Source organism: Neoarius graeffei, chromosome 12 (genome assembly GCF_027579695.1).
Source record: "Neoarius graeffei isolate fNeoGra1 chromosome 12, fNeoGra1.pri, whole genome shotgun sequence".
In the NCBI taxonomy this organism is placed as follows: Eukaryota; Metazoa; Chordata; class Actinopteri; order Siluriformes; family Ariidae; genus Neoarius; species Neoarius graeffei.
In genome coordinates, this window is record NC_083580.1 from 11,390,841 (window position 1) to 11,408,108 (window position 17,268).

Genomic DNA, 17,268 nt, shown 5'->3' on the forward strand with positions numbered 1-17,268 from the left:
GTATATCCAGGTTCTAGAGCAACATATGCTCCCACCCAGACGACGTCTCTTTCAGGGAAGACCTTGCATTTTCCAACATGACAATGCCAAACCACATACTGCATCAATTACAGCATCATGGCTGCGTAGAAGAAGGGTCCGGGTACTGAACTGGCCAGCCTGCAGTCCAGATCTTTCACCCATAGAAAACATTTGGCGCATCATAAAATGGAAGATACGACAAAAAAGACCTAAGACAGTTGAGCGACTAGAATCCTACATTAGACAAGAATGGGTTAACATTCCTATCCCTAAACTTGAGCAACTTGTCTCCTCAGTCCCCAGACGTTTACAGACTGTTGTAAAGAGAAAAGGGGATGTCTCACAGTGGTAGACATGGCCTTGTCCCAACTTTTTTGAGATGTGTTGTTGTCATGAAATTTAAAATCACCTAATTTTTCTCTTTAAATGATACATTTTCATAGTTTAAACATTTGATATGTCATCTATGTTCTATTCTGAATAAAATATGGGATTTTGAAACTTCCACATCACTGCATTCCATTTTTATTTACAATTTGTACTTTGTCCCAACTTTTTTGGAATCGGGGTTGTATTTTTATCAGAAGATTTTGGTAGTATTTGTTCAGCTATTGGATCTAGTAACATGAGTTAATAATTTTGAAGAGGAAATTTGTCAAATGAATTAATTATTAAAAATGATTAATGAATTTAAAAAAAAACCCATCTGTCTGATCAATATCAGTGTCAACTGCTCCTCATGTGATCTATACACAGAAACATACCTTCACTGATTTTGGCACTGGATCCACATTTAAAAAAAAAAATCTATGGAAACACTTTATTACCGAATATTTATTAATTAATTAATTCATTCATTCATTCATTCATTACCTCTGCCGACTTTGTTGGAGGAGGTTATGTTTTCATCTCCATTTGTTTGTTTGTCTGTCTGTTTCCAATGTAACTCAAGAAGTAGTGAACAGATTTTGATGAAATCTTGAGTAAAGGTGGGCCATGGGCTAACAAACAATTGATTCGATTTTGATCCAAATCTGGATATGTGGCTTGGTGGAGGTATATACTCTGTCAAGTGCTCTTCTAGTTTTATCTACTGCTTATCCACTGGGGGTTGTGGGTGGGCTGATATTGGATGAGAGGCCTAGTACACCCTGGACAGCTCGATTATAGAATATAAATTATCTTATTAAATGAACAGGAGTGTTTGGAAACCTGTGGCAAAATAAAGAACACAGAGGCATTTTCAAAAAAAATAATAATAATAGTACTGGATAAAGCCTCCCAACCTCTCTGCATTCTGGCTTAGATGAACCTCAGTGCAAAGAAAGGAAAGAAGGATGAAATAAAGGAAAGAATGAAGAAATAGGTATAATAATAATTTATTATTATTATTGTTGTTGTTGTTGTCTCCAGTATGCAGGACACTGAACTCAATAAGCGGATTGGCAAAGCCTCCACCACCATGGCCAGGCTGACAAAGAGAGTGTGGACGAAGAGCAAGCTGACAGAGCACACCAAGGTTCACATCTACAGTGCTTGTGTCATGAGCACCCTCCTGTATGGCAGTGAGTCTTGGACCATACGAGCCCGACAGGAACACAAGCTCAGTGCCTGCCACATGCGCTGTCTTCGATGCATCCTAGACATCAAGTGGCAGGACAAAGTTCCCAATACCACCATCCTGGAGAGAGCCAGAATTCCTAGCATGTACAGCCTGCTGAAACAGAGACGCATGCGCTGGCTTGGACACGTGGCGCGTATGGGCAATGGCCGGATCCCAAAAGACCTTCTGTATGACTAACTGGCACAGGGAAAATGGCCCATAAGCAGACCCCAGCTGCGATACAAAGACGTTTGAAAAAGAGACTTGAAGGCCTTGAACATCAACATACAGTGGTGCTTGAAAGTTTGTGAACCCTTTAGAATTTTCTATATTCCTGCATAAATATAACCTAAAACAATATCAGATTTTCACACAAGTCCTAAAAGTAGATAAAGAGAACCCAGTTAAACAAATGAGACAAAAATATTATACTTGGTCATTTATTTATTGAGGAAAATGATCCAATATTACATATCTGTGAGTGGCAAAAGTATGTGAACCTTTGCTTTCAGTATCTGGTGTGACCCCCTTGTGCAGCAATAACTGCAACTAAAAGTTTCCGGTAACTGTGGATCAGTCCTGCACACCGGCTTGGAGCAATTTTAGCCCATTCCTCCGTACAGAACAGCTTCAGCTCTGGAATGTTGGTGGGTTTCCTCACATGAACTACTCGCTTCAGGTCCTTCCACAATATTTCGATTGGATTAAGGTCAGGACTTTGACTTGGCCATTCCAGAACATTAACTTTATTCTTCTTTAACCATTCTTTGGTAGAACGACTTGTGTGCTTAGGGTTGTTGTGTTGCTGCATGACCCACCTTCTCGTGAGATTCAGTTCATGGACAGATGTCCTGACATTTTCCTTTACAGTTCGCTGGTATAATTCAGAATTCATTGTTCCATCGATGATGGCAAGCCGTCCTGGCCCAGATGCAGCAAAACAGGCCCAAACCATGATACTACCACCACCATGTTTCACAGATGGGATAAGGTTCTTATGCTGGAATGCAGTGTTTTCCTTTCTCCAAACATAACACTTCTCATTTAAACCAAAAAGTTCTATTTTGGTCTCATCCGTCCACAAGACATTTTTCCAATAGCCTTCTGGCTTGTCCATGTGATCTTTAGCAAACTGCAGACGAGCAGCAATGTTCTTTTTGGACAACAGTGGCTTCCTCCTTGCAACCCTGCCATGCACACCATTGTTGTTCAGTGTTCTCCTGATGGTGGCCTCATGAACATTAACATTAGCCAATGTGAGAGAGGCCTTCAGTTGCTTAGAAGTTACCCTGGGGTCCTCTGTGACCTCGCCGACTATTACACGCCTTGCTCTTGGAGTGATCTTTGTTGGTCGACCACTCCTGGGGAGGGTAACAATGGTCTTGAATTTCCTCCATTTGTACATAATTTGTCTGACTGTGAATTGGTGGAGTCCAAACTCTTTAGAGATGGTTTTGTAACCTTTTCCAGCCTGATGAGCATCAACAATGCTTTTTCTGAGGTCCTCAGAAATCTCCTTTGTTCGTGCCATGATACACTTCCACAAACATGTGTTGTGAAGATCAGACTTTGATAGATCCCTGTTATTTAAATAAAACAGGGCGCCCACTCACACCTGATTGTCATCCCATTGATTGAAAACACCTGACTCTAATTTCACCTTCAAATTAACTGCTAATCCTAGAGGTTCAAATACTTTTGCCACTCACAGATATGTAATATTGGATCATTTTCTTCAATAAATAAATGACCAAGTATAATATTTTCATCTCATTTGTTTAACTGGGTTCTCTTTATCTACTTTTAGGACTTGTGTGAAAATCTGATGATGTTTTAGGTCATATTTATGCAGAAATATAGAAAATTCTAAAGGGTTCACAAACTTTCAAGCACCACTATAAACATCTGGAAAACCTTGGCTTCAGAGCAAACAACCTGGAGACAAGTAGTATACAAAGGACTCTCCAGCTTTGAAGAGACACTTGCCCAGCAGTCTGAACACAGAGACGGAAAGCCTCCAACCAGACTGACAGACCATCCTCAGTCTTCATCTGCCAACTGTGCCGGAAGGACTGCCATTCCCGCATCAGACTCATTAGTCACACTCGACGCTGTTCCTGACCCTGACTGACAACCAGAGTGCAGACCCATGGTCTCCCGAGACTGAAGGATGCCTACTACTTTGTTGTCTTTTCATTAAGTTTCTTAATTTTAATTTAAAATCCAAGTGTACAGAGGCAGCATGGTGGTGTAGTGGTTAGCACTGTTGCCTCACAGCAAGAAGGTCCTGGGTTGGAGCCCAGCAGCCGGTGAGGGCCTTTCTGTGTGGAGTTTGCATGTTCTCCCCGTGTCCGCGTGGGTTTCCTCCGGGTGCTCTGGATTCCCTCACAATCCAAAGGCATGCAGGTTAGGCTAACTGGTGGCTCTAAATTGACCGTAGGTGTGAATGAGAGTGTGAATGGTTGTTTGTCTCTATGTGTCAGCCCTGCGATAACCTGGTGACTTGTCCAGGGTGTACCCCGACTCTCACCCATAGTCAGCTGGGATAGGCTCCAGCCCGCCTGCGACCCTGTAGAACAGGATAAGCGGCTAGAGATAATGGATGGATCCAAGTGTACAGAATACTGTACAGTTTGTTTTATTTGTTTGTTTGTTTGTTTTCATATTGGCAAATGATTTTGGTTGGGCAGGATAGTGGTGTAGTGGTTAGCACTGTCGCCTCACAGCAAGAAGGTCCTGGGTTGGAGCCCAGCTGCCGGCAAGGGCCTTTCTGTGTGGAGTTTGCATGTTCTCCCCGTGTCCGTGTGGGTTTCCTCCGGGTGCTCTGGTTTCCCTCACAATTCAAAGGCATGCAGGTTAGGCTAACTGGTGGCTCTAAATTGACCGTAGGTGTGAATGAGAGTGTGAATGGTTGTTTGTCTCTATGTGTCAGCTCTGTGATGACCTGGCGACTTGTCCAGGGTGTACCCTGCCTCTCGCCCATAGTCAGCTGGGATAGGCTCCAGCCCGCCTGCGACCCTGTAGAACAGGATAAGCGGTTACAGATAATGGATGGATGGATTTTGGTTGGTGACTGGGGTGTGGAGGTAAAAGAATAAAAGGGCGGGGACAGAGGGAGGAAACATACTGTCTGTGTACGGCATGGTGGTGTAGTGCAGTGTTTCTCAACCTTTTTTCAGTCACGGCACCCTTCAGAAGTATGCAAATTCTCAAGGCACCCCCATATAAAATATACACAGTCACGCTGAGACATGGGAAAGGGGGCCGTGAGGTAAATTTTGATGATGCATGAGGCGGCGATGATCTGCATTAGTGTAACTATCATTTTTTGGAATTTTAATTCATTTTATTTATTTCAATGTTAGAATATATAATTTTTTGATGGCACCCCTAACGAAGCCAGACGGCACCCACCCTGGTTGAGAAAGGCTAGTGTAGTGGTTAGCACGGTTGCCTCACAGCAAGAAGGTTCTGGGTTTGAACCCAGTGGCTGGCGAGGGCCTTTCTGTGTGGAGTTTGCATGTTGTCTGCTTGGGTTTCCTCTGGGTGCTCTAGTTTCCCCCAAAGACATGTGGTTAGGTTAATATGGGACAGGCTGGGATGCCCTTGATTGAGCGAGGCACCTTACTGCTCTCTGGGTGCTGTTAGCATAGCTGCCCACTGCTCTGGGTATGTGTGTGTTCACTGCTTCAGATGGGTTAAATGCAGAGAGGAAATGTCACACTTTCTTTCTACTGTACTTTCATATTTGGGCGACACGGTCGCCTCACAGCAAGAAGGTTCCGGGTTCGAACCTAGCAGCCGCCGAGGGCCTTTCTGTGTGGAGTTTGTATGTTCTCCCTGTGTCTGCATGGGTTTCCCCCACAATCCAAAGACATGCAGTTAGGTTGACGTGGGGCGGCCTTGGGCTGAGGTGCCCTTGAGCGAGGTACCTGACCCCTGACTGCTCCATGTGACGAATATAAAGGTTTCTTCTTATTTGCCCTTACTAATATTTGATATAAAACTGACCTAACTTTTTTTTATATATAGTTTATGGACTAAAACTCTTACCTATTTTAAAAACAAACTTAAATACCAATAATAGACTTGTAGCTTTTATTATTATTATTAATAATAATAATATGTCTCTGTGATGAACAGCTAAAATTCAGATTCATATATCAGTAATATCACTTGCAAAATATCTGCACACTCATACTGTCATTCTGTGCTCACTGTTACTTATATTACTAGTGCATCTAAAAAAATTTGAATTCCATGAAAAAGTTCCTTTTTTTCCATAATTTAATTCAAAAAGGTAAACTTTCATATATTCTATATTCATTACATGTAAAGTGAAATATTTAAAGCCTTTTTTGTTTTAATTTTGATGATTGTGGCTTATAGCTCATGAAAATCAGAAATCTAGTATCTCAAATTATTAGAATATTCCCTAAGATCAATCAAAAAAAGGATTTACAATACAGAAATGTCCAACTTCTGAAAAGTATATTCATTTATACACTCAATACTTGGTTTAGAGTTTAGAGTTTATTTTATTTTTAAAAGGGACAGTGTACAAATTAAACATTATCCTTGTGGTAAGGACAGATGTCTGTACCAGGTTATAGCAGCACATGCTAATTTCCGCCTGTAGTCCCTTGGCAGGTGGATGTAATAAAAAGATAAATAAAATGTACAGGAAATGTCATCAAATCTGTCATTAGAGCAATTTGTAGTGATTTAGACCAGTAAAATAGTTGGGGCCCCTTTACCATGAATTACTGTATCAATGCGGTGTGGCATGGAGGTGATCAGTCTGTGGCACTGCTGAGGTGTTATTGAAGCCCAGGTTGCTTTGATAGTGGCCTTCAGCGTTTCTGTATTTTTGGGTTGGGTGTTTCTCATCTTCCTCTTGACAATACCCCATAGATTCTCTATGGGGTTCAGGTCAGGCAAGTTGGCTGGCCAATCAAACACAGTAATATCATGGTCAGCAAACCATTTAGTAGTAGTTTTGGCACTGTGGGTAGGTACCAAGTCCTGCTGGAAAAGGAAATCAGCATCTCCAAAAAGCTCGTCAGCAGATGGAAGCATGAAGTGCTGTAAAATCTCCTGGTAGATGGCTGTGTTGACTTTGGACTTGATAAAATACAGTGGACCAACACCAGCAGATGACATGGCACCCCAAATCATCACAGACTGTGGAAACTTCACACTGGGCTTCAAACACCCTGGATTCTGTGCCTCTCCACTCTTCCTCCAGACTCTAGAACCGTAATTTCCAAATTAAATGCAAAATGTACTTTCATCTGAAAAGAGGACTTTGGACCACTGAGCAACAGTCCATTTCTTTCTCTCCTTAGCCCAGATAAGACACTTCTGACATTGTCTCTGGCTCAGGAGTAGCTTGATATTAGGAATGTGAAAGTTGTATCCCCTTTCTTGAAGATGTCTGTTCGTGATGGGTCTTGATACACTGACACCAGCCTCAGTCCACTCCTTGTGAAGCTCTCCCAAGTTCTCGAATCAACTTTTCTTGACAATCCTCTCAAGACTGCAGCCATCCCTGTTGCTTGTGCACCTTTTCCAGCCACCCTTTTCAGCAATGACCTTTTGTGGCTTACCCTCCTTGTGGAGGGCATCAGTGATCATCTTCTGGACAACAGTCAAGTCAGCAGTCTTCCCCATGATTGTGGTTGTGTGTACTGAACTAGACTGAGAGATACACTGTGTTCATACTGTTTTACTCAAACTCGAAATGAAATATTCTAATATTTCGAGATGGGTTTTTTATGTTTTTGTACTGTATGCCATACTGATTAAAATTAAAATAGAAGAATGCTTGAAACATTTTAGTTTATGTGTAATGAGTCTATAATATATAACATTTTCACTTTCTTAAATAACTGATGGAAAATATTGAAATTCAACATCCACAACCACATCCACCAATTAATATCACTGAACTAGTTTGCATTGTTGCAGTTGTCACTACTCTCTCTCCCCTGACCCCCCCAGACAATAACGTTATAACATTATAATGGCACTGATCTGGTTTTTGCACTGTTTATACAATGTCATAATACTCAGGTATCTGTCTGAATGTCCCTGCTCTGCACTTTATCAACATTGATGACTTGAACTTATGCTGCTATTTGCTATGCTGCTTTTTGTTGTACTGATGTAATACTGGGTCAAATGCTTACACTGGGTTACTTAGGGGGGTATGTATTTATTTATGTATTTATTTATGTGCTTGCACTTTATCAACTCTGCTGTCTGGATGCTCCAAACGAAATTTCGTTGTTCTTTTTTGTGACAATTACAATAAATATTCTGAATCTGAATCTTTTTCACAAGATTCTAATTTTTTGAGCTGCACTAGTATATGTATCCTTATTTATATTTACTATTTCATCTTTGCACTAAGGGCGGCACGGTGGTGTAGTGGTTAGTGCTGTCGCCTCACAGCAAGAAGGTCCTGGGTTCGAGCCCCGGGGCCAGCGAGGGCCTTTCTGTGCGGAGTTTGCATGTTGTCCGCGTGGGTTTCCTCCGGGTGCTCCGGTTTCTCTCACAGTCCAAAGACATGCAGGTTAGGTTAACTGGTGACTCTAAATTGACCGTAGGTGTGAGTGTGAATGGTTGTCTGTGTCTATGTGTCAGCCCTGTGATGACCTGGTGACTTGTCCAGGGTGTACCCCACCTTTCGCCCGTAGTCAGCTGGGATAGGCTCCAGCTTGCCTGCGACCCTGTAGAAGGATAAAGCGGCTAGAGATAATGAGATGAATGAGATCTTTGCACTATGCACCAAAAGGGAAATCCTTTCTGTGATGAACAGCTAAAATCCAGATCAGTAATATCACTTGTAAAATATCTGAACACTTATACCGTCATTCTGTGCACACTGTATACTTTATATTTATCTAACTATTCCATACTTGACTTACTTTGCACCATGCACCTATTTTTGTTCTTCTTGTTGTTTGTTTTGTGTATACGCTTTTTTTTAATCTGTTTTGTACTATGAGAGCTAAGTGAACCGGAGTCAAATTCCTCGTGTGTGTCCATATACCCGGCAATAAAAGTGTTTCTGATTCTGATTACACTGGGGAACAATTTGAAAAAAATTTTCTGTTGAGTTAGATTTTTATGCTGATTAAAACTAAAATTGGCATGCTGATTCCAAAATTGCAGTCAGTTTTTTTCTAGCACGTCAAGTTATTTCTCCACAGCTTACCCTCCAGATAAGCAAAATTCCACTGTAGTAAGACTATTTGAAGGTTATAGAAGAACGTGGGGCGGCACGGTGGTGTAGTGGTTAGCGCTGTCGCCTCACAGCAAGAAGGTCTGGGTTCGAGCCCCGTGGCTGGCGAAGGCCTTCCTGTGCGGAGTGTGCATGTTCTCCCCGTGTCCGCGTGGGTTTCCTCCGGGTGCTCCGGTTTCCCCCACAGTCCAAAGACATGCAGGTTAGGTTAACTGGTGACTCTAAATTGACCGTAGGTGTGAATGTGAGTGTGAATGGTTGTCTGTGTCTATGTGTCAGCCCTGTGGTGACCTGGCGACTTGTCCAGGGTGTACCCCGCCTTTCACCCGTAGTCAGCTGGGATAGGCTCCAGCTTGCCTGCAACCCTGTAGAACAGGATAAAGCGGCTAGAGATAATGAGATAATGGAAGAACGTTATCAGGGTAGATGGGATGTACGGTACATATGATGGCTGACTATTGTTGGAGCATCAAACGCGATAGTCCTCAAGTTGAACACTCCAGAAAGAGCTATAAATGTAAATTTTTACCATAACTACTTGGGCAGGTGGCACGGTGGTGTAGTGGTTAGTATGGTCACCTCACAGCAAGAAGGTTCCGGGTTCGAACCCAGCGGCCGGTGAGGGCCTTTCTGTGTGGAGTTTGCATGTTCTCTCTGTTTCTGCGTGGGTTTTCCCCACCATCCAAAGACATGCAGTTAGGTTAACATGGGGTGCCCTTGAGCAAGGTACCGAACCCCTGACTGCTCCCCGGGCGCTCTGGTGTGGCTGCCCACTGCTTGGAGTGTGTGTGTTCACTGCTTCAGATGGGTTAAAGTGCCATTCCACCATTGGATGTATTCTTTGGCATAAAATACAATATATTTTATGACAACATGACTAGATAGAGAAATCTTTTAGCTTCAAAATGATATATCAAACATAATTTTTTGACAACGACAAGTATATTAATTTTGCGACCAAAGTCACCTACCCTTTTAATTTCTGCGCGGTAGTGAAACGTGATGTCATCGGCAGGTTCCCCTTCTTGTGTACCACGTGTCGGTCTATTTATAGACCAGGAAACCCCCAAAGTGAGAGAGTCATTTCTCCTCGTATATGGGGGCCAAAAAACTTGCGAAAAATTTTGAGTTAATCTTTCAGTTAGCTAGATTTATTGGTATTATTTTTATCGCGGGGCGGCACGGTGGTGTAGTGGTTATCACTGTCGCCTCACAGCAAGAAGGTCCGGGTTCGAGCCCCGGGGCCGGCGAGGGCCTTTCTGTGCGGAGTTTGCATGTTCTCCCTGTGTCCGCGTGGGTTTCCTCCGGGTGCTCCGGTTTCCCCCACAGTCCAAAGACATGCAGGTTAGGTTAACTGGTGACTCTAAATTGACCGTAGGTGTGAATGTGAGTGTGAATGGTTGTCTGTGTCTATGTGTCAGCCCTGTGATGACCTGGCGACTTGTCCAGGGTGTACCCCGCCTTTCGCCCGTAGTCAGCTGGGATAGGCTCCAGCTTGCCTGCGACCCTGTAGAACAGGATAAAGCGGCTAGAGATAATGAGATGAGATGAGATGAGATGAGATTTTTATCGCGTTCTATCCGCCATTGCTGATAATATGTGCCACGTCACACGGTACACAAGAAGGGGAACCTGCCGATGACATCACGCGCGGGAATTAAAAGGGTAGGTGACTTTGGTCGCAAAATTAATATACTTGTCGTTGTCAAAAAATTATGTTTGATAGCTAAAAGATTTCTCTATCTAGTGATACCATTTATATATGTTGTCAAAATATATTGTATTTTATGCCAAAGAATACATCCAATGGTGGAATGGCACTTTAAATGCAGAGGATGAGTTGAAGTGTGCATGTGACTGATAAATAAAGGTTTCTTCTTGCACACAATTATAATTACAGTAGCCATATCCTTTGTAAAAACATAATAGTGTTAAATAAACATTGCAGCCATGCCTGTTTCTTTCATATTTCATTGTATGTCAATATTTGTAAATTTTTATAAAACAAAGCACATAGCTGTTAAGTACAGTATTTTTCATATTCTTTAGAGGAAAACCGTGTTCCCCAGGGTTATTGATGTAAAGTAGTGTTGTGACGTTCGCGAACGAACCGATTCTTTTGAACGGCTCCGAGGCATGAACGATGAGAACCGAGTCTCGAGCTGGGGGAGCCGTTCTTTCTGTCGTTCTTTTTTGCCTAAGGACAAGAAGTAGGGGCGGCACGGTGGTGTAGTGGTTAGCGCTGTCGCCTCACAGCAAGAAGGTCCTGGGTTCGAGCCCCGTGGCCGGCGAGGGCCTTTCTGTGTGGAGTTTGCATGTTCTCCCCGTGTCTGCGTGGGTTTCCTCCGGGTGCTCCGGTTTCCCCCACAGTCCAAAGACATGCAGGTTAGGTTAACTGGTGACTCTAAATTGACCGTAGGTGTGAATGTGAGTGTGAATGGTTGTCTGTGTCTATGTGTCAGCCCTGTGATGACCTGGCGACTTGTCCAGGGTGTACCCCGCCTTTCGCCCGTAGTCAGCTGGGATAGGCTCCAGCTTGCCTGCGACCCTGTAGAAGGAAAAAGCGGCTAGAGATAATGAGATGAGATGAGACGAGAAGTAGGCTAAACAGCGTTTGCCTTCTATTTATTCAAGTTTTATCTGTTTGCCTAATAGTTCAAATTGTTTTGTATATAGTTTATAATGTTGCTGTGTGATAGTAATGATAATATTGTGGGAAAACTACTTTGCACGGACGTTCATTTAATTTATTCTTTCGTCATTTTGTTTGTTCTATTTTTATGTATTTTATTTATTTATCCGTTTGTCTAGTTGTATCTATTTTTCTAATAATAATATTTTTTGCATTAATAGTTTGTTTTTCCTATTAAAATAATCTTGTGTTCTTGTTATAACTTTATCTATTTATCTGACTGTTTAGTTGTATCTATTTTTCTTACAATTTCAATATTTTTAATATAGAAAGTTTGTTTTTTTCTATTAAAATGTTCTTGTGTGATAACTAGTTCTTGAGTTATATTTATTGTAGTTGTATCTATTTTGTATCTCAGACTGAAATATTTTTGTAAAACAAGTGTTTTTCTATAAAATATTCTTGCGTTCTTGATAGAGTGGGTTCTTTTTTTTTTTTTTTTTACAGAAAAGCCGTTCTGCATGGACATTCATTGAAGCCCTCATTGTTTTGTAATGGTTATTTATGAGCGTTTAGGGGTTACAATAATGTAAGTCTAGGTTGCTTTATATGAAAGGTATGTCCAGAAATATTGACGTCACTGTCTAAGCAGAGGGATCTGGCTTCTTTAGACGCTGTCTTCTTAAAACTGAATAAATATTTAAAAAGAGCCAGTCTTTTGAACGGATCACAAAGATGCGGATCCTATCAAAGAGCCATAAATCCCGTCTCTAATGGAAAGTTGTTTTAAAGTCTTTCCGGAAAGGCCAAAGGAATCCTAAAAAAGTGCCCGTTTTATTTCCCGTTCGCACTTTCGGCACAGATATACGTCTGGATGGTTTAAATTCCTGGAATTAGTGTTTGAAGTGACGACTAAGACTTCAAACGTTGGCGTGTATATGATAAGTTTTATATTTAAAAAAAAATTAGACAAATGACGACGCGGTGTGGAAGAAGCAAATAACGAATCTGCGAAGGAGGGAAAATCAGAGATCTGCTCAAGCCGAGAGAGGGACAACTGTAGCTGGTGTTTTGAAAAGAGCCCCAGCGCCGAGCTGTTTATTTTGGGTTAGTTGTTTATTTAAAACACGGCCATTTGGGAAGGCGGTGTGTTTATGAGCTGTTTGGGTTTGAAGCCGAGTCGGAATGTACCGGAGAGGAGCGAGTAAAACGGACAAGCCGCCGAAGGAGGAGAGCGCGGGCAGCAAGTACGCCGAGCTGCTGGTGTTCGGCTACGCGTGCAAGCTCTTCCGGGATGATGAGAGGGCCGCGTTCCACGAGCACGGCAAACACCTCATCCCCTGGATGGGAGACAGCAAGCTCATGATCGATAGGTCGGTTAAACAAACCTAAAAAGGGAATGCTTACTTTAACCCCACTTTAAATGTCTTCCAAAGACTCTGCAGCTGGAGGCCTCCGGTTCAAGTGACATGCATGAGAATCTGTCCAAATAAATAAACAAACCAACAATTGATCGAGATAACTTGGCTTGTTGTTGTTGTTGTTGTTGTTGTTTAAGCTGAAGATGTTCGAGAGGAAACTGATTGATTCCTAAAAGGCACTTTTTTACTCAGATATTATGCTATAGCATCATGATACAAGGATGCACTGTCCTCCCTCTACAGATCCTAAAGATGTATGAGATTTGAAATATTGCTGCTGTTTGTTTGTTTGTTTGTTTGTTTGTCCCCCCAACACGAATAACATTTTGTTGTCATTAGATCTGACTTGAGGGAAGCCTGTGCATCTTCTTGCATGTGGAATTTGCTTTGGAGACTCTGATGTCAGTCGTTTCGCAAAAGCATTATTTCAGAAAGTTCCCCTTCCTGGTCCTGGAGTACCTCCTGTCCTGCAGAATCTATTCTCTAATGGCCCTTTTCCACTACCCTTTTTCAGCTCGCTTCAGCTCACTTCAGCCCGACACGGCTCGCGTTTCGACTACCAAAAAACAGCACGACTCAGCTCGCTTCAGCCTTACTCAGCACCCAAAACTCGCACGGTTTTGGAGTGGGGCTGAAGCGAGCCAAACCGAGCCGAGTGAGGTTGGGGGCGTGAGCAGACACTCCCCTGTGCACTGATTGGTGAGGAGGAGTGTCCTCACATGCCCACACACGCCCCGCGAGCACGCTGGGATCTGTAAACACCGCAAACCCGGAAGGAGAAGAATTACGAGAATTTCTGAAGCCTTATGCGCCTCGCCTCATCTATACGCTCTTGCCAGTATCTGTTGGCGTTGTCGGTGACAACAAGCCACAGCACCAAGACCAGCAACACTAATGACTCCATGTCCTCCATGTTTATTGTTTACTATTCGGGTTGTGAGACTACCGCTTAAAAGATCACTGATGTCACTGTTTGCGCTGCTTAACGACATCACCTGATGTCCACCCACTTTCGCTAACTCCACCCAATGTGTCCACCCACTTCCAGCCAGCACGGTTCAGCGCGGTTGTAGTCGAAATGCAACTCCAACAGCCCCACTCAGCTCGACTCAGCACGGCACGGCTCAGCCCGACTCAGCCGCATTTGTAGTGGAAAAGCGGCATAACACAACTAATTCGAGATCTCGAGAAAACAAAACAATTATTCCGTGATCTCGAGTAAACAGCTGAGAAATGGTTCATTCAGGTGCGCCAAGAGACTTGTGATGTGCTGACTTTGGGGCTATTTGTCATTCTGTATAGACGCAACTTTGGTCATTAGATGTCTGGAATAATCGATCACCTAATAAGGCAATATTTTGATCAGGGGTTGACACAGGGAGAGATTGCATTAAGTCTTTTAATAAGGGATCATTTCAAAATTAGTCTGCGGCACGTCCGCAGAAGACCGGCCCGGTTTCGTCTCTACCGACGGAGATACAGTGATCCAGCTGAGATCATGAAATAATTTTTTCTCGAGATCCTGAATTAATTATGTCGTTATCTCGGAATAACAAGGTGAATAAAAAAAGATTATATGAAGGGCCTCTCGCAGCTTCCGTACACCACAGATAAATTCCGGGTTGTTTTCCAATCAGGGTACAAAGTTTGTGTCACAGGGGTCCAAAATTCAAATTGATAGGCATGTGTGATAGTTTGTATTATAACAAGATTAAGTGTAGCTTTAAGCAGGGCTGGGAGAAACAAATGAAGTGATTCTCGGAGAGGACGTTTTTTTTTGTTTTTTTTGACGATTCAGAATCCACTACGGGCGGCACGGTGGTGTAGTGGTTAGCGCTGTCGCCTGACAGCAAGAAGGTCCGGGTTCGAGCCCTGTGGCCGGCGAGGGCCTTTCTGTGCGGAGTTTGCATGTTCTCCTGTTGTCCGCGTGGGTTTCCTCCGGGTGCTCCGGTTTCCCCCACAGTCCAAAGACTCTGCAGCTGGAGGCCTCCGGTTCAAGTGACATGCATGAGAATCTATCCAAATAAATAAACCAACAATTGATCGAGATAACTTGGCTTGTTGTTGTTGTTGTTTAAGCTGAAGATGTTCGAGAGGAAACTGATTGATTCCTAAAAGGCACTTTTTTGCTCAAATATTATGCTATAGCATCATGATACAAGGATGCACTGTCCTCCCTCTACAGATCCTAAAGATGTATGAGATTTGAAATATTGCTTTTGTTTGTTTGTTTGTTTGTTTGTTTGTTTGTTTGTTTGTCCCCCCAACACGAATAACATTTTGTTGTCATTAGATCTGACTTGAGGGAAGCCTGTGCATCTTCTTGCATGTGGAATTTGCTTTGGAGACTCTGATGTCAGTCGTTTCGCAAAAGCATTTTTATTTCAGAAAGTTCCCCTTCCTGGTCCTGGAGTACCTCCTGTCCTGCAGAATCTGTTCTCTAATGCTCCTTTTCCACCAAATCAGTTCCAGGGCTGGTTCGGGGCCAGTGCTGATGCTGGTTCACAACTCGTTCAACTTGCAAGCCAGCAACTTTGGTCATTAGAATATCTGGAATAATCGATCACCTAATAAGGCAATATTTTGATCAGGGGTTGACACAGGGAGAGATTGCATTAAGTCTTTTAATAAGGGATCATTTCAAAATTAGTCCGCGGCACGTCCGCAGAAGACTGGCCCGGCTTCGTCTCTACCGACGGAGATGCAGTGATCCAGCTGAGATCATGAAATAATTGTTTTGTTTTCTCGATCTCGAAATAACGGTTTTGTTTTCTCGAGATCTCGAATTAGTTGTGTTGTTTTCTCGAGATCCTGAATTAATTATGTCGTTATCTCGGAATAACAAGGTGAATAAAAAAAGATTATATGAAGGGCCTCTCTCGGCTTCCGTACACCACAGATAAATTCCGGGTTGTTTTCCAATCAGGGTACAAAGTTTGTGTCACAGGGGTCCAAAATTCAAATTGATAGACAAAATTCAAAGAACAGATAGGCATGTGTGATAGTTTGTATTATAACAAGATTAAGTGTAGCTTTAAGCAGGGCTGGGAGAAACAAATGAAGTGATTCTCGGAGAGGACGGGGTTTTTTTTGACAATTGAGCAATTCCAGCGTTATGGACGTGACACTTGAACTCAAAATGGCAACAAATGACCCAGTGCATGTTTTATTGTCTCCCAGTATTTAAACAGGTGTTGCATATTTTAAGGCTGTACCATACTGGAGAAGTGATAGAACAAGAACAATTCCCATAGTACATCTAGGGCATGCCAGAAAACGCCAATAAAAGATGCGTTATGGATGTGACAGAAAAAGTATCACTTTTCTTGGGTGACTGTACATTTTTATCAAACTCTGTGAAATTGTAAACCTAATGTCGAAATGGAGAGATCCATTTGATAGATATCGCCATAGGTGAATACTAAAAAAATCTTTGTTTAAAATATTTTGGATTTCATGCAGAGTTTCGGAAGGAAAAGTCAGCGTTATGGATGTGACGCGTCTGAAATAGACATGGCATATGTTTAGAAAATCAGCAATTTAACCACCATAACCTTTTGAAAAACTCTCTAAATATCAGCTAAAACTATGAAAGTTCTTAAATAATATTTAGGATGGCTATTGTTTTGCTGTTTTGTGGATTTTAGCATACATTTCTGTGGCTTGTGGCAATAATATAGAATTGTACATGATCATAGTTGATTTTAGCTTGGGGTTTACATTATAAGAAAGAAAGAAAGACTGACAGTGACATATTAGGTTGGTTACAAATTGGTTCAACTTATTCACATCTGTAAAATACAGGCCTAGGTGATATCTCTGGGAGTGGTTTTGATGTATTACATGTTGCTTTATTTTTGCATGGTGAGGTTGACATTTACATGGAATTGCCCAATTCAGAATCCGCTACTTCCATAGTGCTTTTAAATATAAGGCTGTAAGCTTTGTGTTAGTTGTCTCTAATATTTATGTCCCAATATCTTGACCACATTTTAGGATGAAAATAATAATTTTAGATATGTTATTTTATAGTGAAAAATTAGCTGTCTCGGAGAGGACATATTTTTTGACACAATTACATCCTAATTTGATCAAAATAGTCTGAAAACTTACTGGCATTCAACATTAAAACTTAACTGTGTTTCCAATGATATGGAACCAAATATGTGTTTTATGGTATAAAGAATGATTTAAGTGCATCCCTTTTGGAGCTACCTGTGGTCAAAAAAGCACTTTTTCTAAATGACACGAGTAATTTTGCTAGATATGACATATATTGCATACATTCACCAAAAATAACGTTATCACCAAAAATTTTTTTTTGCATGGTAAATAGCGCTAT

At 42.0% G+C, this 17,268-nt stretch overlaps 1 protein-coding gene across 2 annotated transcripts in view; it reads left to right on the plus strand.

Moving 5' to 3' along the window:
* Positions 1-12,530: 12,530 nt before the first annotated feature.
* The window catches only part of sfswap (splicing factor SWAP), a 401,543-nt gene continuing 396,805 nt past the window's right edge, over positions 12,531-17,268 (plus strand). For both annotated transcript variants that reach the window (XM_060935514.1, XM_060935515.1), the window contains exon 1: positions 12,531-12,878. In XM_060935514.1, coding sequence (XP_060791497.1) covers positions 12,691-12,878 — 188 coding nt within the window. In that variant the 5' untranslated portion in view covers positions 12,531-12,690. The remainder of the gene's footprint in view (positions 12,879-17,268) is intronic.